The sequence below is a fragment of the Hemitrygon akajei genome, chromosome 18, assembly GCF_048418815.1.
Source record: "Hemitrygon akajei chromosome 18, sHemAka1.3, whole genome shotgun sequence".
Lineage (NCBI taxonomy): Eukaryota > Metazoa > Chordata > Chondrichthyes > Myliobatiformes > Dasyatidae > Hemitrygon > Hemitrygon akajei.
The window spans coordinates 12,389,773-12,414,766 of record NC_133141.1 but is presented as its reverse complement, the minus strand read 5'-3'; the positions used below and the strand labels follow the sequence as shown (position 1 = coordinate 12,414,766).

Sequence of the window (24,994 nt, the reverse complement as noted above, 5' to 3'; positions counted from 1 at the left end):
GTGTGCTCACCCAACAATGTGTGCTGAGCCCATTGCTGTACACTCTGCTCACATATGACTGCATGGCCAAGCACCCAAATAATCACATTGTCAAGTTCACCAATGACATGACAAGCAGTGGGGCTCATCACCAAAATGAGATGGCCAATGGAGAGATGGAAGGGCTTGAGGCCCGGTGCCAGGCAAATAATTTCTTCCTCAAGGTCAACAAGACAAAGGAAATGGTCATTGACTTCAGAACTTGCACTGTTCACACACCTCTTTATATTGGTCGTTCATCAGTGGAAACTGCGAGTCCCATCCCTGGCATTTCTCCTCTGCCACCTGTTCCACCCCGCCCCACTATTCCCAACATCCTTTGCTCCCGCCATATTTATAGACTCTCTGCTCCACACTGACAAATACCGTACTATGCAAACGTCTTGGGCACCATAGCGTGTGTACACCAACATACATATATACACACACAAAACCACCGGAAAAAGGCCATCAATATCATGAAGGATCCCATCCACCCTGCTCAGGAACCACTCCAATCAGAGGGGAAACTATGTAGCATCTACGTCTGAACCACCTAACTCACTTTCCCCAAGCAGCAAGGCTCCACCCACAAAATATCATTTCCTGTCGTCACTATTTTATGTAGACACTCCTGTACCTAGCGCTACTTTATGGACATGCAATTTATACAAGCTTCTTATGTATTTACAATTTTTTACAGCTTATGTATTTGCAATTTTTACATAAGCTTCTTATGTATTTACATCTATTGCATTTTTTAAAATTATTGTGTCTGTTGTTACTCTAGATCTGGCACTGCACAACTGTTTTGTTCTCCTTTACACTTGTGTATTGGAAATGACATTAAACAATCTTGAATCTTCCAATATCTTACCCACTACTGATGTCTGAGGCCCTGGGAATTTATCCACCTTAAGAAAGCAAACACCTCTGATCTGAACATGGTCCATGACCTCACTGCCACTTCGCTTCACTTCCGTGGACTGTGTCCTCTCCAGAGAAAATAGATGCAAAGACAAAAAATCCATTTATGATCTCCCCCATCTCTTTTGACTCCATTCATAGATGATGACTCAGAACTTTAAGACGACTTAATATCCTTTTGCTCATAATTTATCTGTCGAGTCCTTGGGTTTCTCCTTCACCTCAGTTATTTCTGAGGTAGTATCCAAAATGGGAGATGAGTTAACTTACAGCCTTACATAGTTATACTGTACTTACAGAATCACAATGAACCAGACTATGCAGATGATAACAGCTCAAACACAAAGTGTTATGAGATGCTTCACAAGACTGAGACAACATTCAGACATAGACTAATAATTGGCAAATAACACTCATGCTACGAAGTCCCAGACAATGAATCTGCAACAAGACTATCATCTGCCTTTAACAACCAATGGCATTTAAACAATGAGGCCCTCAACATCAAAGTCATCTTCGAACAGAAACTCAGTTGGACCAGCCATAAACGCTCTGGATACATGACAGAATCAAACGCCAACTATCCTGAAGTGATAGAACTCCTAATACATCAAAGCCTTTTCACTACCTACCAGGTGTGAGTCAGGTGCATGGAATGTTCTCCATTTGCTAGACAAGGATAGCTCCAACAATACTAGTTTGAGACCACTCAAAAGCAAAATCTGCCTGTACAAAACAGAATCTCATCCACAGTACAGTAACTTAATGTACTGTCTAAAAAGATGTAGTGCAGTTACTCACCTAGATAACTCTTAACATCTAATTTGCTGTCTCTGCCAAGAACAAAAGCAAAGGCTTAGAGGCACTTGCAGGTGGTGCCCCCATAAATCACACAGCTTTCCAACTTGAAGAGCCAACAATGCATTTCCAAGTTGAAATCCTGGAACTGCCAAGTGAATAGCACTGTGGGAGCAACTTCACCAGTCCTGCAATGGTTCACGTCAGCACTCCACCACAATCAAAAACAAATAGGGATGGGCAATAAATGCTAGTGCTACCAGCAACCTTCTGATCTCCCAAAATAAAGTTACATTAATTGTCAACTCTTTACCAAGGTCATAATAATCCTCAACCTTGCATGCCTGTATGAAAAAAAAATGTTTTACTCAAGGGACAGTGGACTGCTTATGCAGTGGACAACTCTTGGCACAATGCAACATCCTACTCATCAATGAGAACATTTATCACACAATACCCATAAAAACCACAAACTTGAAGAAACATCTTAAATCTATTCAAACTCACGATACACAGTAGCCTACAAGTTGAACTAACGTTCTATTGCAAGTATTACATGTATGCAGTTAGACTGCAGCACATGCATTGTTTCTGATGAATTGGCTAACACTTTAATTTTAAGCTGGCCAAATGTATTTTTTTATGGAGGGAGGGGCAAAGTAAATAAGACCAAATCAGTGCTCTGGCCGATAAATCTTAAAGGACACAATAGCTGAACTCTACGTGGACCCCACAGCAGAGTGGAGTTGCTGGAATTCCACACCATTACATTTGGGCACAAGCATCTCTGATGTAGTGCCAGTAGTGAGTCAAAACTGGTAAACATCAAAGGTCCTGTTTATTTCTACAGGGATTATCAACCTGGAGAAGGAAGACAGCTTTTCCCTTTTTTCAAAACATTGATAAATGCAATGTTAAGTTTTAGTTTAAATATAGACTATAAATTAGAAAACAAAAACAGGCCCTTCAGCTTTCGCAAATCAAGCTCCACTCAAGCACCTTGCATCAAAATGATGGAGAAACTTCTGCACATCATCTGACGTCCAATTGCCAGATACCCAAAAGTATTGGGTCAGTAATATTAGTATAGATCCCAGGTAAACCTGGGCAGCTAATTGAGCACAATCCAGTCCCATAACTTGTGGACATTCACATACAATACTACCAATAAGAGTTAACTCCATACAGTTCAATATAGAAACTCCACTTTAAGCATCAATTGTTGGTGCAATATTCAAAGTTCGACCATTTTGGTCGGGGGGGGGGGGGGTGGGTTTACTACCAGACTCGTCTTCCCAAAGCAGTGATTTACTTGCACTTCTCCCATGCTAGAGTGCTTTCCTCAGAAGACAAACCAAACTTGCTCCAGGTGACCACTTTGTGAAGCTCTGTGCTCCATTTGCAGGGTGACTGAGTTTCCTGTTGCCTGCCATTTCAAATTTTTATCCTTTCCATTTCTCTCTGACCTGTGGCTTCCAACCCCATCACAAAGTCCAAAGCAATCTAAAGACACCTGCTCTTCCATTTGGGCTTTTTGCAGTTTGCAGGACTCGTTATCAAATTCTCGTTTCCTTTCTTTCTCTGCATCAGAGCTGGTGATTTATAACTGCAACTTACCTGATTGTGATGTTCACCATTTGTTCCCCTCCAACACAACTTGACCTGCTGTATTGGGAGGAAAAACCTATCAAACTCTTAACTGCCCCATTAACAACATACCCCCACAGCAATCCTGGCCCAACCTACCAGATATTCTATGTATTATACATCCCTCCCCACCTTTGCAGCCTTAGAACTTCAACCTGAAAAATTAAGCCTTTCTTTTCACAGATGCTGCCAGACTTGCTGTTTCCATTGCATTTTTTCCCCCAGATTTCCAGCTCCGATGTTCTTTTATCAGCATTCAACACAAGGAAATCACAGTTTAATGTACAAGATTTGAAGTCAGTGTTAGGTCATTTGCTAACTAGATGTCACAGTGAAAATGAATGGCAGTTTGAAACTGAAGCATTTGCTGGTAAATTGCTCAAAGTGTTAAAGATAAAGCAACTTTAATACCTGAATTCGGCACTGTACTGATCTCAAATTGGTTGAAGCTTGTGACCGAAGGAAGAATTTAACTTTTTTGCGCCATGCAGCTGCTAGAAATGTGCCATGCACTCTCCATTTGCAGGCTTCCCAAAGTTCATTAGCTTGAATTTTTTCAACCGTTTGCATTTACAATCAAACAGCAAACTCATTAATCTGCAACCATGAAATGGGTCCATTTTGTTTAAGAGAATGTGCACTTTTCGAACAGACCACCCTTCACAAACCTACGTAGTTCAGTAGTAGCTGGCAAAAACTGCAACAATGCTACTTCAGATCACTTGCCTTTGGTTGGCTGGTTTCCCCTAACTAGCTAAAGGTAAATAGGTTAATAGATCCGGCATATCAAAACCACCTCCACACAGAAAATAAAACTTCCAGCTACTTAATGTAAAATATTTACACATTATTCATTGCATAGCTCAATATCTATTCCAATAGTATCCAAGTGCATCTGGTTGGTGATCTGCAAATCACTGTGTCCAGAGATTGAAGAGCAAATGTTTTCATAAATGTTCTGTCAAGTTCCAGTCACCTTCAGTTTATTTCATAATGTGATACAAATGTGATATATAGTTATGCCTTCAAGACCTCAAAAGAGGTGTCTATGACAAGGACCAAACATTTAAGCCAAACTGAATGGTATTATGAACAGACACCAAAGGGTCCAATTCCATAAGCTTCCTTGAAATGGCAACACAGGTCGATAGGTAAAAATTTTAATGGGGATTTTTGGGCAAGGTTAGTTTGTTGTTTCTTTTTTTAAATTTGCAATATTGGGAATGCACTGCCAGAAATGGTGAAATTGGATACTATTAAGGAGGTATTAGAACAGACAAGCAAGACATAGGATAGTGCTAATGTGGGCAAACAGTTGGCATGGACAGTGGGATAAAAAGGCCTGAAATGAACAATTCTATGACTAATGGGTACACCCAATGTGATGTGAGAATCAACACACATGTTTAACACCAGTGTTCATTTTATTTCAACTCATTGTTAAAACTGGAAGGCAATTGATAATGATACGTGCAGTCCATAAATAGCAACAGGAACAATGCCGCAGTGGTGCTTTAAAGACTTGCAAAGCATCAGACTGGAACACCTGGGAAGTTCATTCTCAAAGAATTGAAGCAAATGAGGTACCAGCTTAAAGATGAACCTTTGCTGGGATCTAAACATATATACTGAGATCACTCTAAACAAAATTTACTATTTCAAGCCACATTTTTATTTCAGGTTTATTAATATAAATGGTACAAATGTACTGATGCTGCACCAAAATGCTGATACCCACTTATTTCCTGAAGCTTACATCGTCAACTCCTGCAAAAAAAAAACCAAAAAGTTATTAAAATCAGACAACATTCAACAGTCAACCACAAACTTAAAAACTATGTCTAGTGTTGCAAGTTCAGACAAAAGCAACAAAAGTTTAAATGAAATCAGCTTTACAACTTCCTCCCCCCATTTCATACTATAAGAGAGGGATAAAAAACAGAACATACCATAATAGCATTTACAATATCATTGTTATTATTTTTCAATGCACGGACAGCCTTAGCCCTAGACACATTGGCTTGGGACATGACCAATTCTATGTCCTTGACCTCCACACCAGTTTCATCAACCTGAAAGAAATGCAAAAAAAAGAATTTACTCTTCCTTCCAACACATATATCCTGCCATCTAGACCAGGGATTCCCAACTTTTTATATGCCATAAGCTAATACCACAAGCAAGGGGTACATGGACCTCAGGTTGGGAGCACCTGATCTAGACTCAACTCACACCACTTCCATTACCAGACCAGGAAAATAAACCTGCAATGTGCATTCATCTTTCTGATTGAGTGTCAATGGGCTGCTTCAAACAAAAACATGGGCAATGACAAAAATTAAAAGATTCCTGGCTCTATTTAGGAGTTTTAATTCAAATTGTATAACTCGGGTTTAATATTAGAGTCAACCACTTTCACCTGTGGTGTGTGGTCAAGGCGTTGGACTAGCGATCTGAAGGTCATGAGTTCGAGCCCCAGCCGAGGCAGCGTATTGTGTCCTTGAGCAAGGCACTTAACCACACACAAGGAAATCTGCAGATGCTGGAAATTCAATCAACACACACAAAATGCTGGTGGAACGCAGCAGGCCAGGCAGCATCTATAGGAAGCACTGTCGACATTTCGGGCCAAGACCCTTCATCAGGACTCAACCACACGCTGCTCCAGTCTACCCAGCTGAAAATGGCTACCAGCAAAAATGCTGGGGGTTAACCTCGTGATAGACTGGCACCCTATCGGTGGGGGGGGGGGGGGGGGGGGAGTCTCGTACTCTGTCTCTTCACGCCACAGAAACCGGCATAAGCACTGGCCTGATGAGCCTATAAGGCTCGGGACAGACTTTAACCAACTTTCACCTACAAAATCACGATTCCAAGATGGCGGCGCGACACAGCTTGCAGCGGCCACTCCTGAGCTGATTATCTGTTATTTGTGAAGTGGGGTGCTGTGCGCAATCATAATCGATTGAAAACAGATGTGGGAGCACGGAGGAACATCAGGAAATCTCCAGGAAGACCTTCTTTGTTGCTGCTGCTGCGAGGTCTGGGACTCTGCTGGGAAGAACAGGCCCCCAGTCCTCAGGGTCGCATTGCCGATGGCCGTTGGCGGGGCTGTCGTAATACGCTCGGCAGAGGATGGTGCTCGGAGAAGCTGTGCCGGAGGAAATGGTCGTCGGCTCGGAGGTTCGACGGACTCAGAGTCCGCTGTGGTCAGGTTGCTTTTGGTGTGTGCTGCGTCTGCAAGGCTGGTTTAGACGGAGCTTTCATTGTCTGCTGCGTCTGCGAGGCTGAGTCGGCCGGCGTGGGATGGCGAGTCTGTCAGGACCCTGGGGACTTGTGGAAACTTGTGTGGTGATTTCTTTTGAACTTAAGTCCTTCAACATCTTTGGACTATTTTTACTGTGCCCATGGTCTATTTTTATTAATTATGCTATTGTTTTCACTGTTGTAACTATGTGGTTTTGTGTACGTCTTGTAGCTTTAGTTTTTGGTCTTGTCTGGTGGATTTGGAGCTCCTTTCCGGGGAACGCGCTAAGACGGTAGTGCGATATTAATATGCAGCAGCCTCTCCAGACTCTGGATTGGGGATTGCCAAACGTTATGTGGATTTTCTGGTGTAGTCTGTTTTGTCATATGCTTTTGTGATATCATTCTGGAGGAATGTTGTCTCATTTTTTAACTGCATTGCATTTATGGTTTCTAAATGACAATAAACTGAATCTGAAATTAATATAAAAATACTTGTATTCCTGATCATTTACTGGAGCCCAAGACAACTATTGGGCCAGTTTTACTAGCATGACACCCATCTGGGAGTTCATTAATGATTTCAAGTCACATAGATAAGTAAGGTAACAACTACCCAATTACTATAGACTCTAACAATCCACTCACCCGACATAAGCAATGTGGGTGAAAAAAAGCCAACCGCATCAATTCCCATGGCAGACTATTCAATCACATAGCAATCACCTAGATGAAATTGCTGGAAAGCTCAAGAGTACCAAGAAAACCAACCATTGCAGTAAGTTGGTAAAAATTAGTTAGTGCTGTTCTAAGCTGCATAATTTTAAGGACTGCAGTGTTTTGGATATCAAACTGAAAAGTATACCTCCTCTTCTTCGCTCTCCTCCTGTACAGTTGGAGTCTGTGTGTTTTCTTGGATATTGGCAACAGATTCTCCCTGTACCTTGAATTTCTCGGCAGCAGCTAGCTGAGCTTGTTGAGATAAATCCTCAATCTAGGTACAAGCACAAAATAAAAGTTCAAAGCTTCCATTGCAAACAACCATTTTCACCAAATATCAAAAAAACTGCTGCAAAAAGATTTCAAATTTCAAACAATATATTCTGAACTAGCACTGGTACAAATAAAACTGATCATGAGGAAATAAAACTAGGAAAGCAGCTGCAGCACGGGGTAATTTTGATAGATCACCTTGTCATCAACAAGGTGTAGTCACATTTTGTTTATTTGAAAACACCTTTCTTGCAATTTACTGGTAAACTTAGATCACATTTGTATTTACCTTAGCTTCACCGAAAACAATATAGGTATCTGATGCTGGGCTCTTGTAGACATCTGGCTTTGTGATGACAAACAGTATGTTTTTTGATTTTCTTATTGTAACCCTTGTCACTCCAGTAACCTGGCGAAGACCTAGCTTTGACATTGCCTGCAAAGAAAAGGATAACCTTCAGGAAGTTCTATTTATATATACAATTTAATAAAACCTCCTGTAGAGAGATTACTGTGTAACGTTTTAGCCATCTAGTTTGCTTCAAATGCAACAAAGGCCGCAAATACTTAGCTAGGCTTTGAAACCCTCACTAACGCACATTAAACACCAAACATCAGAAAAATTTACCACTAACCTGTATTTGAACAGAATGCAGGCTGACACTGCTTCAACTTAAGTAAACTGCGAACTTCAGCACCAAAAAAAATTACTTACTTTTCGTGCTTTCTTTTCACTTCTGCTCTGTTTTGCTTTGCTAACTGGCTCTTCATCAATTTCAGCCGCTGCTGCAAGCTTCAAGAGAAAAAAAAAGATAATTAAGTCACTTGGTACAATAAGCAGAAACCTAAAAAAAATAAACTCTGTACATCAGTTTTGATACAGTGATAGTTAAGTGACTTTGCATTGGTGACAATTCTAAATGATCTGCAGAGATACCAGCAATATCAATCCAAGAGTTGCCTTCCCTAGGTGCTACCTATCGCTGAAAATGGCAAATTGTCAACAGGATTATAACCTTGTTATTCACATCCACAACACTCCAACATCATATGCAGCATGGAATTCCCTCCAAGGTATTATATTCCAACGAAATCCAATTTTGCCATATTAAAATTATGCTCCAGTACTCCACACACCAATCTCAAAATTAAGATGGGTTTAAACTCAAATAATTGTACACATATTGTGTCCAAGGGACTGTCAAGTCCACTATCATATTTAAAGTGGGTTTTAATATTCAAGTTTAACTTGGTTAACCAATTATGCACATTACCCTTAGGAATCTAATTGGAGAACATTAAATTTGGACTTGTTAATGACCCGTAGCACAAATGAAACAGCAGAGCTGGTTAGTTTCAATACAACTGCCTAAAAGGCAGTAAGTTTTCAAGTGCAATGCTGAAGCTTCCACCCCAACAAAAAAAAACGGCAAGAGCTGGGAAATGGAGTCAGTCTTGTAGACAGATTCTGGTTGCTGAGGGAGGGGTGCCAGGGGACAGATATGAAACTCGAAGATGTGAGTATTGCAATTATGCGCACAACTTGCTCAAATATTCCTCCATTTTCTAAGCAACAATTCACTGCCCAGATCATGGGGTTGTTTGGTCTCAAGCCAATACACATGGAATCTTATCCTCAGACTTCATACCTCCTTCAAAAGCAGAGGCAGCAAAATAACTTCCATTGCTACTTCACACAAAGGAAACTGGCACATTTGACTCATGTCCAACCTTTATTTATATAGCAATATACACATCTCTTGCACAGTACAGTAGAAAACATTATTGAACCTCTTCAAATGCTTCCATCCAGATGCAAGCCTTTATTGAAATCTCAAAATACTGTTTGCTTATAATATACACAGAGATCCATTAAAATATGAAGTTAATGCTGAAGTTGGATGGATGACAGTGGTGGAAACTGAAACAGGAGTGGCCAGTGTTCACATTGTCACCAATTCCCTGTTTTTATTATGAAACTAGGTGAAAACAAGCAATTCACAAATAACTGCTTTTTGTCCAAGAGGAGATTGTTGAAAAATTAACCATTAGAACATTAGAAGTGTGGTTTTTGATTCTTCAGTTAAATTTGAGGAAACTTGGAGACCATTTATTCAGCATTTTCATATGAATTAAACGGTCTGATCCTGAACCTTATTGTCACTATCCTGAATTGTGTGGATGGAGGTTGGGAGTCATAGGCACTACTGTATATATATAACATTATGCGATTGCCCATGTTGGTTAGTTTTTTTTTTATTTAGTAGTTGTTGTTTTCTTTTGGGGTTTTTTTTTTTCTCTTAATCATTTATATTATAATATGAGTTTGAGAGATTCTATGTATGGATCAATATATATTTGAATGTCAATCAATCTATTATGTACTCTCAAATGTCTTGTAACAATATTTTTCTTGTTTTTTTTTTTAAATTAATAAAAAGATTTGAAAAGAAAAGAAAGAAAAGAAAAGAAAAATTAACCATATCCCAGTACAAACCAAAGCCTTCAAAAGAACTAGGCAACTAAAGCTACATAATAGAATCATGCTTTAAGAATCTAGACTCTGAGCCCAATTCTACAAGAGAAAAAAATTTCACAAGTAAATAGGTACAAAGTTAGTAGGTTAATTGCCTCCAACATGTGAGTGGCAGAACCTGAGTGAGTGGATGGGGACGAGGGGAACGTGTGGAGAATAAAAATTGAGTTAATGTATGCAAGTATAGACTTGGTGTGTTGAAAGGCCTATTTGCATAGTAAGATTAAGACAATACGCCACTGGATTCCTAAAGCCATTTCCATCCTTCCAACATAACTGTGGCTGATCTTCCATCTCAAACATCATTGTTCAGTCCCATGCTCATAACTCTTCAGCATCCGAAAATCTGCTCATCTTAGTCCTGAATGCAATCAATGGCCAATATCCTCAACGCAGAGAATTAATTACCACCCAGTAAGAAATTACAGTGATGTGATTATACTAGAGAACGCAGATTCACAGTATGTTGCCTGGATTGAATAACTTTAGTTATGGGAATATTCGATTGGCTGGATTTGGTTTCCCTGGAACAAAGGGGGCTAAGGGACAACCTGATAGAAGTCTGTAAGATCATGATGGGCAAAGATAGTATATTATCTTTCTCCTCAGTGTGGTAATAAAACCTAGAAACCACAAGTTTAAGGTGAAAGGAAGGAATTTTAATATGATCTCAGGAGCAAGTTCCTTTAAACAAAAAGTGGCTGATATATCTGATCTTCAATGCTGTCAACCCTGCCTCTAAATGAGGTTAATGAACAGAGGACTAGTCCACTCAATCTCTGCCACCCCAGGAAGCAGGCTCATGAATTGTTATCGGACTCTCTATTTTCTGAAGGCGGGTAAATTTTACATAAACTGGTAAAGGTGGGGATGGTTGCAAGTAGACAGCACCCCAAAATGCTTAAACTGCTGAAAGATGATAACAGTGGGAAGGACTCTATACAGTGAAATCTGTTTGCCTTTTGAAGCAGTTTTTATAATGGTTATATTTACATATTTGCAGACACACCTGAGCTTGCTGTGTTGCTGACTGCGTTGTATCCTGTTCTTCCAGTTCTGGTACCGATTCATCGCTGTCCGATTCTGTCCCAGACCCTATAAAATGTCACACATTTAATACACGGCTCTGCACAGTGCAGCTTTGTGGGATTTTTAGCGGTTTGCAAAAAACAACGTGCTATTTCTGGGGAAAGTGAGGGACACCATTTTAGGTCATTACCATAATGCAGCCATGCCAACCAAGGTTGAGAAAGTGTAAACCTGTGCAATAAAGCTTGCTCAATGGATTTAAAAAGGTGGATTAAGATTTATCTATTTTTAGATAGCCATAAGCACAAAACCTGAAAACAAACATGTTTTTTAAAAAAACCTTTGTGGCAGTTTTTAAAAAAAACCTTCAAACGTTATTTACAAGGAGGAAAAACACCCAGATTCTTCAATGCTAAGCCGGTATAGCTTTCACACCATGCAGTAAAAAATTTCAAGGTTAGCGTGAATATCCTTGGTACCAGATTACGGCACTAATTTCAATGCTCCATTCTCATACCTGTAATGCTGATCCTGGTGTAGAAAATAGGCAAATAAAATTTGCAATATATACACTGGCGTTTGGGTGCCCCTTTTTTAGTTTTAGCATGTGAGGCAAAGTGTTAATGCAATTAGTGTACTACAAACCTTTCAAAACCAGTTCAGTCAAGTTAAATCCTTGTTTCTTGTGAAATATAAGTGAAGAAAACAAAAAGGTGGACTTCACACTGCCATTAGTACACAAGCTTTAAACACCCTGTGGTCATGGTTGAAATTTGTACATCATTGACCTGTCCCAAAACGAGACAGCAATTCTACACTACAGGTCACAACTGATGCATTTCCTTCCAAGACAACTGGAAACAAAATGTAATTACAGCTCATCTTTTCCCTTGACCGAGTTAGAAATTGGGATTTATGATTAGAATTTCCTGGTGAATAAGTTTATAACAACAGTACAGATTTCAAACCACACAGTTTTCCCTTGCCGCAGGACAGGCTAACTTTAAGCTTTCCCATTCTGGAAGGCAATACATATTTCAAGAAAACATTCCATTAAGAGCACAAGTGCATCACTTAAAGGTTAGCCTTTCCCAAGTGTGAAATTTATTGAGTCTTTACTTCAAGTTTAATTCAAGTGCACAGTTCAACTAAGCAGGACACCAGTACATGCACACCTCAACCAAACTAAATACCCTCATCATTTTGCTTCACCGCTTCCTTTCCAGTCAGAGCAATCTTGGGAACTGCCTTCTCAACAACAGTTGGGGCAGGAGCTTCACAGGGGGGAGTCTTGTTGATAGCAGGAATCAAAGGAGGCATCTCGTCATCGTCATCAATTTGGACAGAAGAAGACAATTCAGGGGATGGGGTAGTGAGTTGAACAGAGGCAGGTGGGAGAATGAGAGATGCAGGAAATTCAGTGACAGGTCTAGATTCTGAAGACAAAGAAAGTTCAGTGGATGTAGGTCCCTCAACAGAAGAATAATCAGAAACAGGTATAGAGGGTGGTAACTCAGTGGCAGCGTGCAGAGGCGGCTGAAGCTGTGAGTTTGCAGGAGGATCAAAAGGCAGAAGCGAGTCAGAAGTGTGAGCAATTTGGGTAGATAAAGCTAGCTCAGAAACCAGGGGTTGAGGCTCTGAAGAGGGCAAGTCTAAAGACTGAAGGAGCTGAGCTGGTGGGACTGTTGTTAGTGACTGCTTGAGAGTAGCCTCATTGGCACAGAGCGCGTCTTGACACACAGTAAAATCAGAATCGTCGGAAGGCTTTTCAGGAAAAGAAAGGGGCACAGTATCACGTAGTTCAGTTGCTGCAAGCGCAACTGGAGACTCAGCTGCTGCCATTTCTGGAGGACTGGAGGGCAGGGGCATCTGGACCATTGCCACTTCACTGGAGAGCACAGGAAGCTGCACAGCTTTGTCTGCAGTGAGTACAGACACTTGATCACCAATTCCATCAGTGGGCACAGGTTCATCAACAACAGTATCAGCTTCAGGGAAAGACAACCTAGCTGGAGTGATAACACTATCATCAGGCAAAAGCACAGTGGCTGTAGGTACAGCAGCTACATCAGACGAAAGCTTCGCAGCCACGTCAGTTGTAACTTGTGCATCAGATGAAAGCAGCTGAAGGGCATTGGCAGGTAGCACAGGAGAGGTAGCTATAACATAGTCACATGGAGAAGGTCCGGAGCTGGCAGTTACAGAGTCATGAGGGTCAGAAACTGAAGGTGGATGGGCAGTGGCAGCAACCGAATTGGTGGTCAAAGTGGCAACAGGAGTAACAGGGTCAACTAATGCTGGACTATCAGCACCATTATCAGTAGGGAACACCATGGTAGCAGATGAAGACAGTTCTTCTTGAATGGCAACTGTATCAACTAAAGGCTGCCCAAGGATGGATGAAACAGGCTGGTCAGCAACTGAATCCATTTGATCAACTGCGACAGCTGGGGGCACAGCAGTGGCAGTACCACTGCAGGAAGCTAGAGCATCAGGGGTGACCTCTTCATTTTTCACAGACCCAGGCAGACTTCCCTCCAATTCCAAAACCTCACTGTTAATCGGAGAGTCAGTGGACAAGTGCGACTGATCACTGCTGGAGCCATCAACCACTTCAGCTGATGTTATACCAGCAGGTGCTGCAGGGGCAGGCTCAGGGACAAGGTTAGTGTTAGCAACAACAGCATCAGCTGGGGGCGGTCTCACGTCAGAATCTACTTCAGTGGTCAAAGAAACTGCATTGTGAGAAGGTGATAACTCAGATTGTCTGCCAAATTGGTCACCCCCCGAACTTGACTGATCAACAGTGGGAACAACAGCTGGATCAGCTGACAATTGCTCAATGGAAGTAGCAACCGTATTAAATGAAGGCAGCCCATTGATATCAGTCAAGTCAGGAGATGGGGATTGTTGACTGGCAGCAGGACAAGGTAGCACCTCAGAAGAAACAATAGAAGACAGAGGGAGCTCTGAAGGAGATTGGACAAGAGGTAGCACATTAGCAGACAGTAGGGATGAAGGTGTATTGTTGATTGTTTGGAGAGATGGAAGCTGAAGATCAGGGTCATGCAAGTCAGTAGCAGCTGAAAGCTCCATCTTACTGGTACCGCTGGATTCACTTTCAGCCTGCGTGTACTCACTGGCTGAGGAAACCGATTCATGCTCAGAACTGGTTTCAATAGCAGCTGTTGAAGATAACCAAAGAAAAACCATCAATATGAAGCAGAAAGAGAACTGTCACTACGACTTCAAATCACAAGTGCATTTAAGATTAAATGTTACATTAAGCTCTGCAGTGCAGAAAAACTGATTCAACCCAAATGATCTATGGTTATTTAGATTTCCACAGCAATCTTCACTCATCCTACACATCCCTTATGTACTTTCACACTGCTGTTTAACTAAGCCATTCTACTACTCATTCTCAAACTACTTGATAGAAGTTTCTCTCAAAAAACTCACTGAATATTATTAGTGATAAGAGTTATGGTCTTCCCTGAAATAGAATTAAATGCTTTCAAGGTCAATAACTGACTAAAGCTCCTAGTCCTAGGACAGCTACAGCTTCAAACCCAATTATCAACCTTTTGTCACCATCTTCCTCACATTACCAGAACTGCACAATACTGAGATCTGAAGTTCAACATGCTTACTTTGGAATTCTCTCCTTCAATAAATGAAACTCATTGCCTGTGTTTCTTGGGTAGCTTTGAAGCTGCACCATTACTTGTATCTACCCCTAGATCCCTTTGTTTTTCTACCCATTAAGACACTCAAGAACAGGGGTCACTTCTATTAGCCAACACATCTACTTGAAATTGTATTTCTGTATTTACATCTAGTATCCCAAACCACCCCAATCCCATTCCAAAACCAAATTCTACTCTTGCTATTTTTGTAATTTAATTTCATCTTTGATCTGTTTTCTTTAAAGTTAGAATAAGTGCTAATTTACTGAAATACAAGATTCTGAAGTGGCAGTTTCTGTTATTAAGAAGAGCCCAATCAGGGGATGTTGCTACATTTACAATTGTTTAAAAGTGAAATCCATAGAAATTGTTTCTCAGAGGACAATGAATCCATGGAATTCACCATCCTGAAGGACTGTGGAAGGAATTAAAAAGGAAGGCAATTTTTAAAGACCAGAGAATTTAGAAGGATGGGGAAAGACAGAGTTGAAGCTTGGGGTAGGTCAACCACGATTATACTGAACAGTAGGGCTGGCTTAAGAGGTCTACTAATGACTGACCAAAGTTTGTTATCTCATTAACTATTAGCATAGGTGGGAGGCATATTTAGTGGTGTGTAGGTTACACAAAATGGTCGTTGTTGATAGTTAAGGTGGTCTTCAGTTACAGAATGATAAATGATCAGCTAGCAAGCTACGTGGAACAACGAAGAGGGAATTTAATCCTGACAAGTGCAAGTTTGGATGTCTAGGACATGCACTAGGAATGGTAGAACTCTAAGGAGTATAAAAAAAGACTCCAGTTCTGCCGAAGAGCCTCGGCCCAAAACGGCGACTGTACCCCCCCCCCCCAATGGCCTGCTGAGTCCCGCCAGCATTTTGTATGTTGCATGGAAAAAGACCATGCTCTGCAAATAAAAGGGCTACTGCAGGTGATAGATATGGTGGTATACAGAATACTTGTATTCAATGCCCTAGCAAATAAATGCAGCAGCATTGACATCATTGCATAACCTTATAAAATATTAGTCTACAGCTAGAGTAGTGTGTGTAGTTTAGAAAATTATTGCACTAGAGTGACTGCTGGATGTTATGTGATACAGACTGGGGTTCTACTTGGGAGTAGACGGGCCTGAGGAGGAAACCTATAGTGATGTACAAAATTATGAGTAGTCAGGGCGGATAGTAAGAAACAAGTCTAAAAATAGAGAAGATACTGTAGATTTAAGGCAATAGGGGAATCCAAAAAAAAAATTCCCTTTCCCATCTTTGCATCCTGGCATGCACTCCCCAAACTACAGCTAGATACTCTTATTTAAAACATATTTAGATAAATCCTTGAATCACTAAGGCATAAAAGGTGATTGAGCAAGTGGTGATAATTGGGATTAATGATGGGTGGGGGGAGGAGGGCTCTTCTGCTGTGTGACAAATCTTTCTTCAACTTTCCCAAAATAAACTGATCACTCCACCAAACCCTTTAAAAGCACATTGTTGGTCCAACACTACGTTAATCTAGGGATAGCAGTTGACTCAAGTCTTACAACTCATCTGCGACTGAAAGGTAAACTAATTTTGGGACAGTGGAAGCAGAACAGGCTAGATTTAGGAATTTTAGACCATGTAATCCTAAATCACCACCCACTGCACATAAATGGTCATAACAGAATATTCAAGTGCACAAGAAAGTTGTTAGCAGCACTGCAAATTTCAGATCACTGTTAGTAAGAGATCATCCATGATCAGTCTACCTGCAGTTTGAACAGGCTTCTCAGGAGAAACGGGGGATACAGGTGCTTGGACTGCAACAGGTACATCTGGAGCTTCTGAGGCAGGAGCACCAGACCCGGCTAGAAATTTGAGCAACAATGTGAGTTACAGACAAAACAAATGCAAATCCAGTCTTAAACCCAGAACTTTACATATACTCGTACATACAGCCAGCAATTCAGAATTAACTGCCACTTCATGAGTTAACAGGTGTAGGTAATTTCTATCTGGTTTTATAAATATTTGATAAACCTACTCAAATGCAAATAAACTCTAAATTCAAATTTGACAGGGCATTGAAAATACAAATGGGCCAACAGTGACTTCTAGTCTGCACTTATTTGTGCCTAAACCAGGTATTTTCAAGGCTACTCAGAGGAAAACAGCTTTCATTTCTATCCAAGTGTGATGATTTGGTGACCACAGATGTGCCTGAAAACCAAATACAAACTTTCATTAAACGGAAGCAGATTGTAGACTCACAGTTGGACTCTCCCAGCCCCCCCATAAAGCAGACCACTCTTTCAACTCCCTAGACCAATTTGATCATCTCAACATTGAGGGGGATAAATGGAACAAGTCCCAGCCTGAGCAACCCTTCCCTAAGTTACAAACTCTGTTCTAGCATCTATTGTCTTCTAGAGTCCTTTTCAATTCAATGTAGAGAAATTAGCTTGCAACAGAAGGTAAACATTTTTTCATTATTCAATAGCCTATATTCATTCTACTTATAGGTTTTATTCAAAGTGAAATAGATGCATTAAAGCAAACTTGGACATTTACTTTCAACTGAACTCGGGCTTAAAAGACAGAATACACTCCACAGGATAAACCTGCAAATGTTAAAAGTTAAGAGTACTGGAAATGCACAAGTCAAGAAAGTTCTTTGTAACAGTGTACTGACAAGAAAATTTACATAAATCAAACAAGCAGAATGTGCATATTTCTTTCACCCAAGTTGAAATGAGGATGTTCCACATGACCATTTACATTATACAAACCTTGGGCGTCAACAGATACTGTTACCCTTTAAATGCAAAATTGATAAAATTTTGATAAGCAGTGCAAGATCACATCCAGTTAGCTGATGTGTGTTCCATTCCAGTTCCATTCCAATAGAAACAATAACTTTTCTTTTTACCCCTCTATTAATGTTGCAATTGTTGGACTTAAAGTCCCAACACAGGAGATACTTTAAAGATTGCTTCTAGTCCTGAGTTAGTAACATTTCAAAATAAGGCATTTCACCACTATTTCTCCTCTCCATTGCAGTACTGTACAATTTCAAGTTTACCACTCAAATGGAGATTGGGGGTTAATTTGCCATATTTTACTTCAAACTCTGCCAACTAATCCAAAGACAAGAAGGTATGCTGAAGTTGGCACAATGCCCTGTAAGTAAAAATTTGAGTACTCAATCCTGAAATACATCCGATACACCCACAGGTAGATCATGCACACCAACTTGACATGTACCATCAACACAACTGCAATCAAACCCCACCTACTTTCAATCATTCTGGGGCAGCCCACGGCAGATTGTTTGGCTATCAGAAGTCTTTCTGATCACATTTTGAAGGGGCATCATTTCATGACCTTTCAGCAAGTGGTAAAAATAGATGACGGAGTAGGTAGGAGTAGAGCTTAAAACTCAATTCTTTTGAGCACTCAGATCTTGTTGTAACCTTGAATTTACAATCTACACACAATTGACCATCCTCAACCACAAACTGAACTTCTAAGTATTAACAATAATACATGGGAAATATTTCCCCTCTCCCGAGGTACAGCCATCCAAACCAACCAGGCAATTATATCAACCCGAAATGTAGTTATCAATTCCTCCAAAATTAACTGCACACCACTGAAGTATATTTACATTTTTTTTTTTTTTTTTTTACACAACAGACCAAAAGCATTGTAGCAGAAGCAAGGGGGAGAAAAACACTAGGTGGAAGTACAGAATGCAGAATTACTTTTCTGCAGTCTACTTATTTAGCCTGATAGTTAAGTTTTCCTCAATGCATAAGCAATTAATATTCACAAATCTTGAGTAAACCTAGGCAGTATTTTATACCAGTTCCCATAGAAATACAGGTGCCCCCCATTTTTTCGAACGTTCGCTTTACACCTCGCTGTTACGAAAGACCTACATTAGTACCTGTTTTCGCTAACAGAAGGTGTTTTCACTGTTACGAAAAAAGGCAGCGCGCACGCCGAGCAGCCAACCTCCTCCCCCGGAACTCTATTCTAGCCGGCATTGCTTAAACACGTGCCTGTGAGCATCTGTGCTTTATGTCCATTTATTTTGTGCATCCGTTAGCAAGATGAGTTCTAAGGTAACGGAAAAGCCTAAAAGAGCTCGTAAGGGTGTTACACTTAGTGTAAAACTAGACATAATTAAGCATTTCAATCGTGGTGAAAGTAGTAAGGAAAGAAGTGAGTTTGGCTAAGTAGGCTGGGTTTGTAGAAGTTGACGAAGATGATGTTGAAGAGGTTTTGGCATCTCATGACCAAGAACTGAGAGATGAAGAGCTGAAGAAGAGGAAAGGATAACAATTGAAACCGAACACAGTAGCGAAAGGCCTGAAAGTGAAGTCATCCAGGAACTGAACGTGAAGCAATTGTGTGAGATTTTCACTGCAACTGACAATGCTGCAATGATTGCAGCAAAGTATGACTTTAATTTTGAAAGGGTACGTAGGTTTAGGGCATATTTGCAGGATGGTTTGAGTGCTTACAAAGCACTGTATGATAGAAAAATGTGCGAGGCTAAGTAGTCAAGTGTACTGTCATTTCTCAAGTCTTCCACATCAGCCACAGCAGATGACGAACCTCGACATCGAGGCAGGTAGACATCGGTGACCTGCCTGCCTTGATGGAAACAGGCGAAGATGAGATGATACCCCAGTCTCCTCTACCTCCCACCACCCCAACCTCCAACGACTCAGCCTAACACACCATCATCAGTGTGCTCGCTGTCTTCCCGTTTCCAGTAAGTGAAACTACACTGGACGTACATTATTTCTACTTTATATAGGCTGTGTATTTTTGTGTGTTATTTGGTATGATTTGGCAGCTTCATAGCTTAAAGGTTACTGGAGAGTGCTTCTGCCGAGAGCGCTTGCACCGAGTGTTTTTGCCGCGAGTGCTGCCAAGTGCGCTTGTGCTCACTGTTTCTGCCGAGAGCACTTGCGTGAGATTTTTGCTACGCTACAGTGCTGCAATGATTGCAGAGATGTATTCCTACTTTATATAGGCTGTGTATTTATCAGATCATTCCTGCTTTTACTATATATTACTATTATTTTAGGTTTTATGTGTTATTTGGCATGATATTGCAGGTTATTTTTTGGGTCTGCGAATGCTCGCAAATTTTTCCCATATAAATAAATGTTAATTGCTTCTTCACTTTACGACATTCTGGCTTACGAACCATTTCATAGGAATGCTCTACCTTCGGATGGCAGGAGAAACCTGTAAGAGCAAACACTTAAGTATCAAAATGAAACCAATTGCATTGTTTTACACCATCTAGCTGCTGCAGTTACTGTTGTAATGTTTTCATCTGAATTCTTTCCTGAAGTATTGCTCAGAGCCTTAATTGACTTCTCAGGAGATGAGGTGATTTTGACTTGTGACATATTTACTTTGCGCAAACTTTGCTGCAAATGCTAATGCAACTTTTAAGTATAGGTGCTGAATTTTAGGAAAAGCGCTTTTGAACACTGGGCAATATACACTGAAATTCAAGGAAGCATTCCAACGTTGTAGCTTGTTTTGTGCACATTGTCTGCTGCAAGCGCAAGGAAACATTTTGAAATTGTTAGCATGTTATATGGCTTTAGGACAACCCTGAGAAGAGAGGTTTTCTAATGCAATCTTGCTTTATTTTGCGCATACTAGCCAATCTTTAACAAGGTGACTGCAATTTCATTGTGGTCAGGATGCAAGTTGCATTCAGAATATCCTGATAGAAAAATGGATTTTAAACGCAAGTGCTTCTCTTTATTACAAAATTGTAGTTTAAGTTGGTTATACTTCTGCAATAAAAACATGGATTGCGAACTTTAATAGCTTTTATGTACTGAAAGCTAATGTAACTGACACAAGTCAGACATGCCCTCCTGCTGATGTACCTTCTGAAAAGAAAAATCATATTAAAAAATTATCACATAGCAGTAGTTTTAATGTAGGATTTTAGCAAGTCACTACATTTTCTGCCCGGTCAGAACCTACAGGTTATAGCATTAACAGGCATGAAGGCTCCTGAGACACAGCATTCTCAGTGGCGGCCTCCGATAGGGAAACTTCCATTTGCTATCTCAGTAACAGCTGTATCAGCAGCCAGAGTAATTTCGCTCAAAGCAGTACTTTCTCCCGTAGGGGCAGGGGAAGTGTTGGCACCCTTGTGATCTTCAGTTGTGCAGGATTTGTATCACACTGAAAGCAGTCAACAAAGCCAAAACTGTTTAGGCGTGGAAGTCATCCTACCTTGTGCCTTAAGCGACTCACTTTACCAAAGAGGAAGAGGCTGCTGGAATCCCAACACCCAGGATCATCATGTGCCAATTACAAGGTGATGGCTTCAGACTGAAAGTCAGTTAAACAATCTAGAGCTCTGGAACTCATTATTTTGCTATACCAAGTGTGGAAAATCCCAAAGGACAACTGTACAACATATAGGGGGCAAAGTTATACTTGCATTCTTGCTCATCTGAGAGGTATTACATTGTATAAAGCTCACAGCTGCCCGGTTACAAAAACCAAAGTCAACTCATTATAATTGTGCTGGCTTCCAAAATTGATCAATTTGAAAAAACACCCAGAGGCATTTCAATTTGATAAACTGCATCTTGAAGCCCAGCAGCTTACTTTCAACACTATGAAATCCAAGTGGTCGATGTGGAATCTTTCAGTCCTTCACCTTATTGACTCATTAATTCTAGCATAGAGCTAGCAAACAAGTTTTGTTTACATCATGTACAAATAGTAACCTTGAGCCCTAGTTTCTTAAAAAGATAAAGCATCCTATTAGCAATCCTGATTAAAACACATTGCTTACATTTTAACCTAGAATTCCAAAATAGCATAAAGACTGCACTCACTGCTCAACCTACTTAACCCCAACAAAATGTTTCATGCATCAGTATTCAAGGCTTGGACAGAATGCAACTGCTTCCATTTTGTACCCCAATATGCCGTGCTGCGGTTCCACAGCTATGTGTAACAAAAGAACTCTGTAGCAGTTAGCAAAGCAATGCAATGGAATGCTCATTGTTTGCTGCTTGGTAATCCCAAACAGCTTTGAGCTGAACAAAGAATCTGAAAAGCCAGCAGCCAGTAATGGATGCTAGTTTTCATCAATAATAGGAATAAGTTTGGCTAGAGGGAATTTGCCTGTAAATGAAAAAACAAATTTGATAAATTTGCTCCTTTAGAACCAGCTGAAAATACCTATGTAAGAAGCTGCTGATATTGTGTGCCACATCGATTCATTTCTTTGGATTAATGGGCGAACGAGCAAGTCACTTTAATGTATAAATGCTCTCCTTACCATCATCAAAGGAATGTGGCAAGTTGGAAGGGACACAACAGGGTGCCAGGCAGCTCCAGAACATCAATACAAAAGTCACAACTCCCAAAGGATTAATAGACTCCCTCAGTTACTCAATTTTAAATCAAACAATAACCCTGCAGTACAAAGAACAAACAGATCTTTTTCCACAGGAACTGGGCCAAATCACAATATTCACCATACAAAGTCACTTAAACGATGAAGGCCCAATCTTGGAAGCATGGATTGGCAGTCTACTATTTTCACTTATTCTAAAAGCAGGGTACCAAATAAACTAAGCCACATTTTGGAAATGATGCCAAAGGGGGGGGGGAACAATGCAAAATTAGATCCAGGATGAACCAGATATTAAAAATGCTTGACAAGGGTCACAAATGCTCTGGAATTTGGGTGACTTAGAAATTAACATATCAAACCTTGATCACTGCTCAGAAGGACCCAAATGAACCCAAAAGACAACAGGGACAGGTGATGTCCAAAAATGAGGATCCCTATCATGCAATTGACAAATACAAACCTGTTTCAGCCTGGGGCTGCTGCATTTCTTGCTCTGTGGCAGGAACGGTTTCTGTGGCTTCACCGGGCATTTCTAGACAGAAAAATATCCATTGGTTAGGAATAACACATATTCCATTAATCAAGAGCGTTCACAGAAAGCCTGGTTGTGCTGAAGATGCAGCCTTTGAAATAAACTCACTGGTAAGCGAAAGAGGGGTGGGGGGGAGAAGAGAATGCTTCATATAGAAGCACTGCGTTAAATACACTAAGACAATGACTTTGTAAGTGGAAAATACATGCAGATCCATGTGCAATATCCTTCAAAATCTGTTGCAAATTTACAGCTCAAGCACCAGAATTTAAGGCTGGTGGGTGAATAATACAACACCAGGGCCAAATTTGCTATCTCATCCACAATCTGAAGCATGAGTTATATAAAAAAAAAATCACCCATGTCAATCAAATGGGATCTTTCTTGAACCTGCTTCAATTAAGTCAAAAGGTACATACCAAGTCAAAAGATGCTGATAAAATAAGATAGCATTAAGTTCAGAAATAACAAACTGCTGGAAACACAGACCAGGTAGCACCAGTGAAAAGAGAAACATTTAAGGTTGATGACCTTAGGTCAAAACAAAAGGTCTGTTACTTGAAATAACTTCTCACAGATGTTGACTATCCTGCTGAGTGTTTCTAGCATTCTGATTTAATATTTTCAGATTTTAAAAAAAAATTTCAACTTAAAAGTCTTCACCCTGGCTTGGTCAACCTTTTCTACTTTAACATCAAATCCCCAACACAGTTTGCCTTTGTTCCAAGCTCTGACATTTTTCGGGACATACAGAAACAGAATTCACGTGCAAATTAAGCTGCAATGCAAGTGGGAAAGGTACAGGAAAGAGGAATAGTAATTCCAAGTATTATTCTACTTATGGTTGTTGAAAATCACCTTGGCAGCTACTGGATTGGATACAAACTCAAGAGTGTTCTTACTCAAATGAATAGACTCAGTTTAAAGGCCAATTCATCAGTAACATGCAAATATAGAAGTGCATGAAAGTCATGATAAATGCAATGCCTTAATCACATGACAAACTTGACTATAATTCAATCAGTTCATATTATACTTCAAGGGTGAAGTAATGTTGGCTTACAAATCATGTTAAGACTGTTATTTAGGAAGAACACATTATACATAAACAGGACCAATAAGGCTTTACGTTCTTAAAAGTTTGACGAGAATTAACAAAAATAAAAGATGCAATTGTAGAATCTGAAGATGATGCATTGCCTGTAAAAGACAAAATAGTCTAGAAGTCAGAAAGACACGCAAGTGTAAAATGTTATTTTTCACCTAAACTCAACAGTATGAAAGGACAGGATAATAGGAGGGGGAGATCACAAAAATGGGTACAAACAGTTTAGACACTTTACAAAACAGCATTCCAATACACCGAGAGAAAAGGCCAAGACAACTTTTCGCGGCCTACCTCCACACGTTCAAAAATGCAGAACTGTTCAAAGGTAAATAACCGATTACACAAAGCATACCCTCAAACAGAAAATTCAGACCAAAGTGCTTGACAGTCGGTTTGCTTTTCAGCCGCGCTACGCGTTAAACAGCCCCTCCCGGGTCACCACGAGATCGCCTTCACCATCTCCCCTTCAGCCCCACACATTTCTTTTAATCTGCCCCCAAGATTTAGCCACTTCTCCCAATAAATTTTTTAACCATTGCGATCGCCAAGTTCTCCATTCCCACCTAATGCGAGATTTAAGACTGCTGAAAGCAAACAACCCAGAAGATGGAGGTGGATTTCCTACAGAACACTTACTGCCTCAGTTATTCAGATTCAAGATGGCTGGGAAAAGAGGAAGGCGGGTTCTCACACAGATGTTACAAAAAGGTCGCGTGTCCGCTTCCGGGCCCTCCACAGGATTTGAAGTCCCGCCCTCCGCGACTACAGATTAGTTAACATTCTGGTTTTAAGGCTGATTTATACTTGCGCGTCACAACGACGCCGTAGTGTGACGTGCACCTCCCCAGAAAAGTAAAGGCTGTGCGTACGGGCTACGCCGTAACCCCGATTTTCACTTCTGCGTCGCTCTACGCCGTAGTGAGCATATGTTGGTGTGCGCCAAAACGCTAGTTGGCGGTGGGGTTTCTATGCCACTGTGTTGAGTTTCTTCGTGAGACACATGGACGAGGAAACGCATTTCAAACATTTTCGCACGTCGGCAGGTAGATTTGGTTAATCTATTTCGT

At 40.5% G+C, this 24,994-nt stretch overlaps 1 protein-coding gene across 5 annotated transcripts; it reads right to left on the bottom strand.

Moving 5' to 3' along the window:
- Nucleotides 1–5,039: 5,039 nt before the first annotated feature.
- naca (nascent polypeptide associated complex subunit alpha) lies at nt 5,040–24,717 on the bottom strand. 5 transcript variants are annotated; one of them, XM_073070826.1, is made up of 11 exons: nt 24,564–24,706; nt 22,748–22,819; nt 16,634–16,732; nt 14,296–14,379; nt 12,388–12,630; nt 11,175–11,260; nt 8,345–8,422; nt 7,919–8,065; nt 7,502–7,630; nt 5,340–5,462; nt 5,040–5,157 (listed from the first exon to the last, which is right to left on the bottom strand). In XM_073070826.1, exons 2-11 carry the CDS (start codon nt 22,815–22,817, stop codon nt 5,143–5,145), a joined length of 1,074 nt encoding a protein of 357 aa, XP_072926927.1. In that variant the 5' UTR covers nt 22,818–22,819; nt 24,564–24,706; the 3' UTR covers nt 5,040–5,142. The 5 variants fall into 5 exon arrangements, with proteins under 5 accessions (XP_072926927.1, XP_072926928.1, XP_072926926.1 ...); XM_073070827.1 differs by having other exon boundaries at nt 14,335–14,379; XM_073070825.1 differs by having other exon boundaries at nt 12,388–14,379; nt 24,564–24,717.
- Between the last annotated feature and the right edge of the window lie 277 nt (nt 24,718–24,994).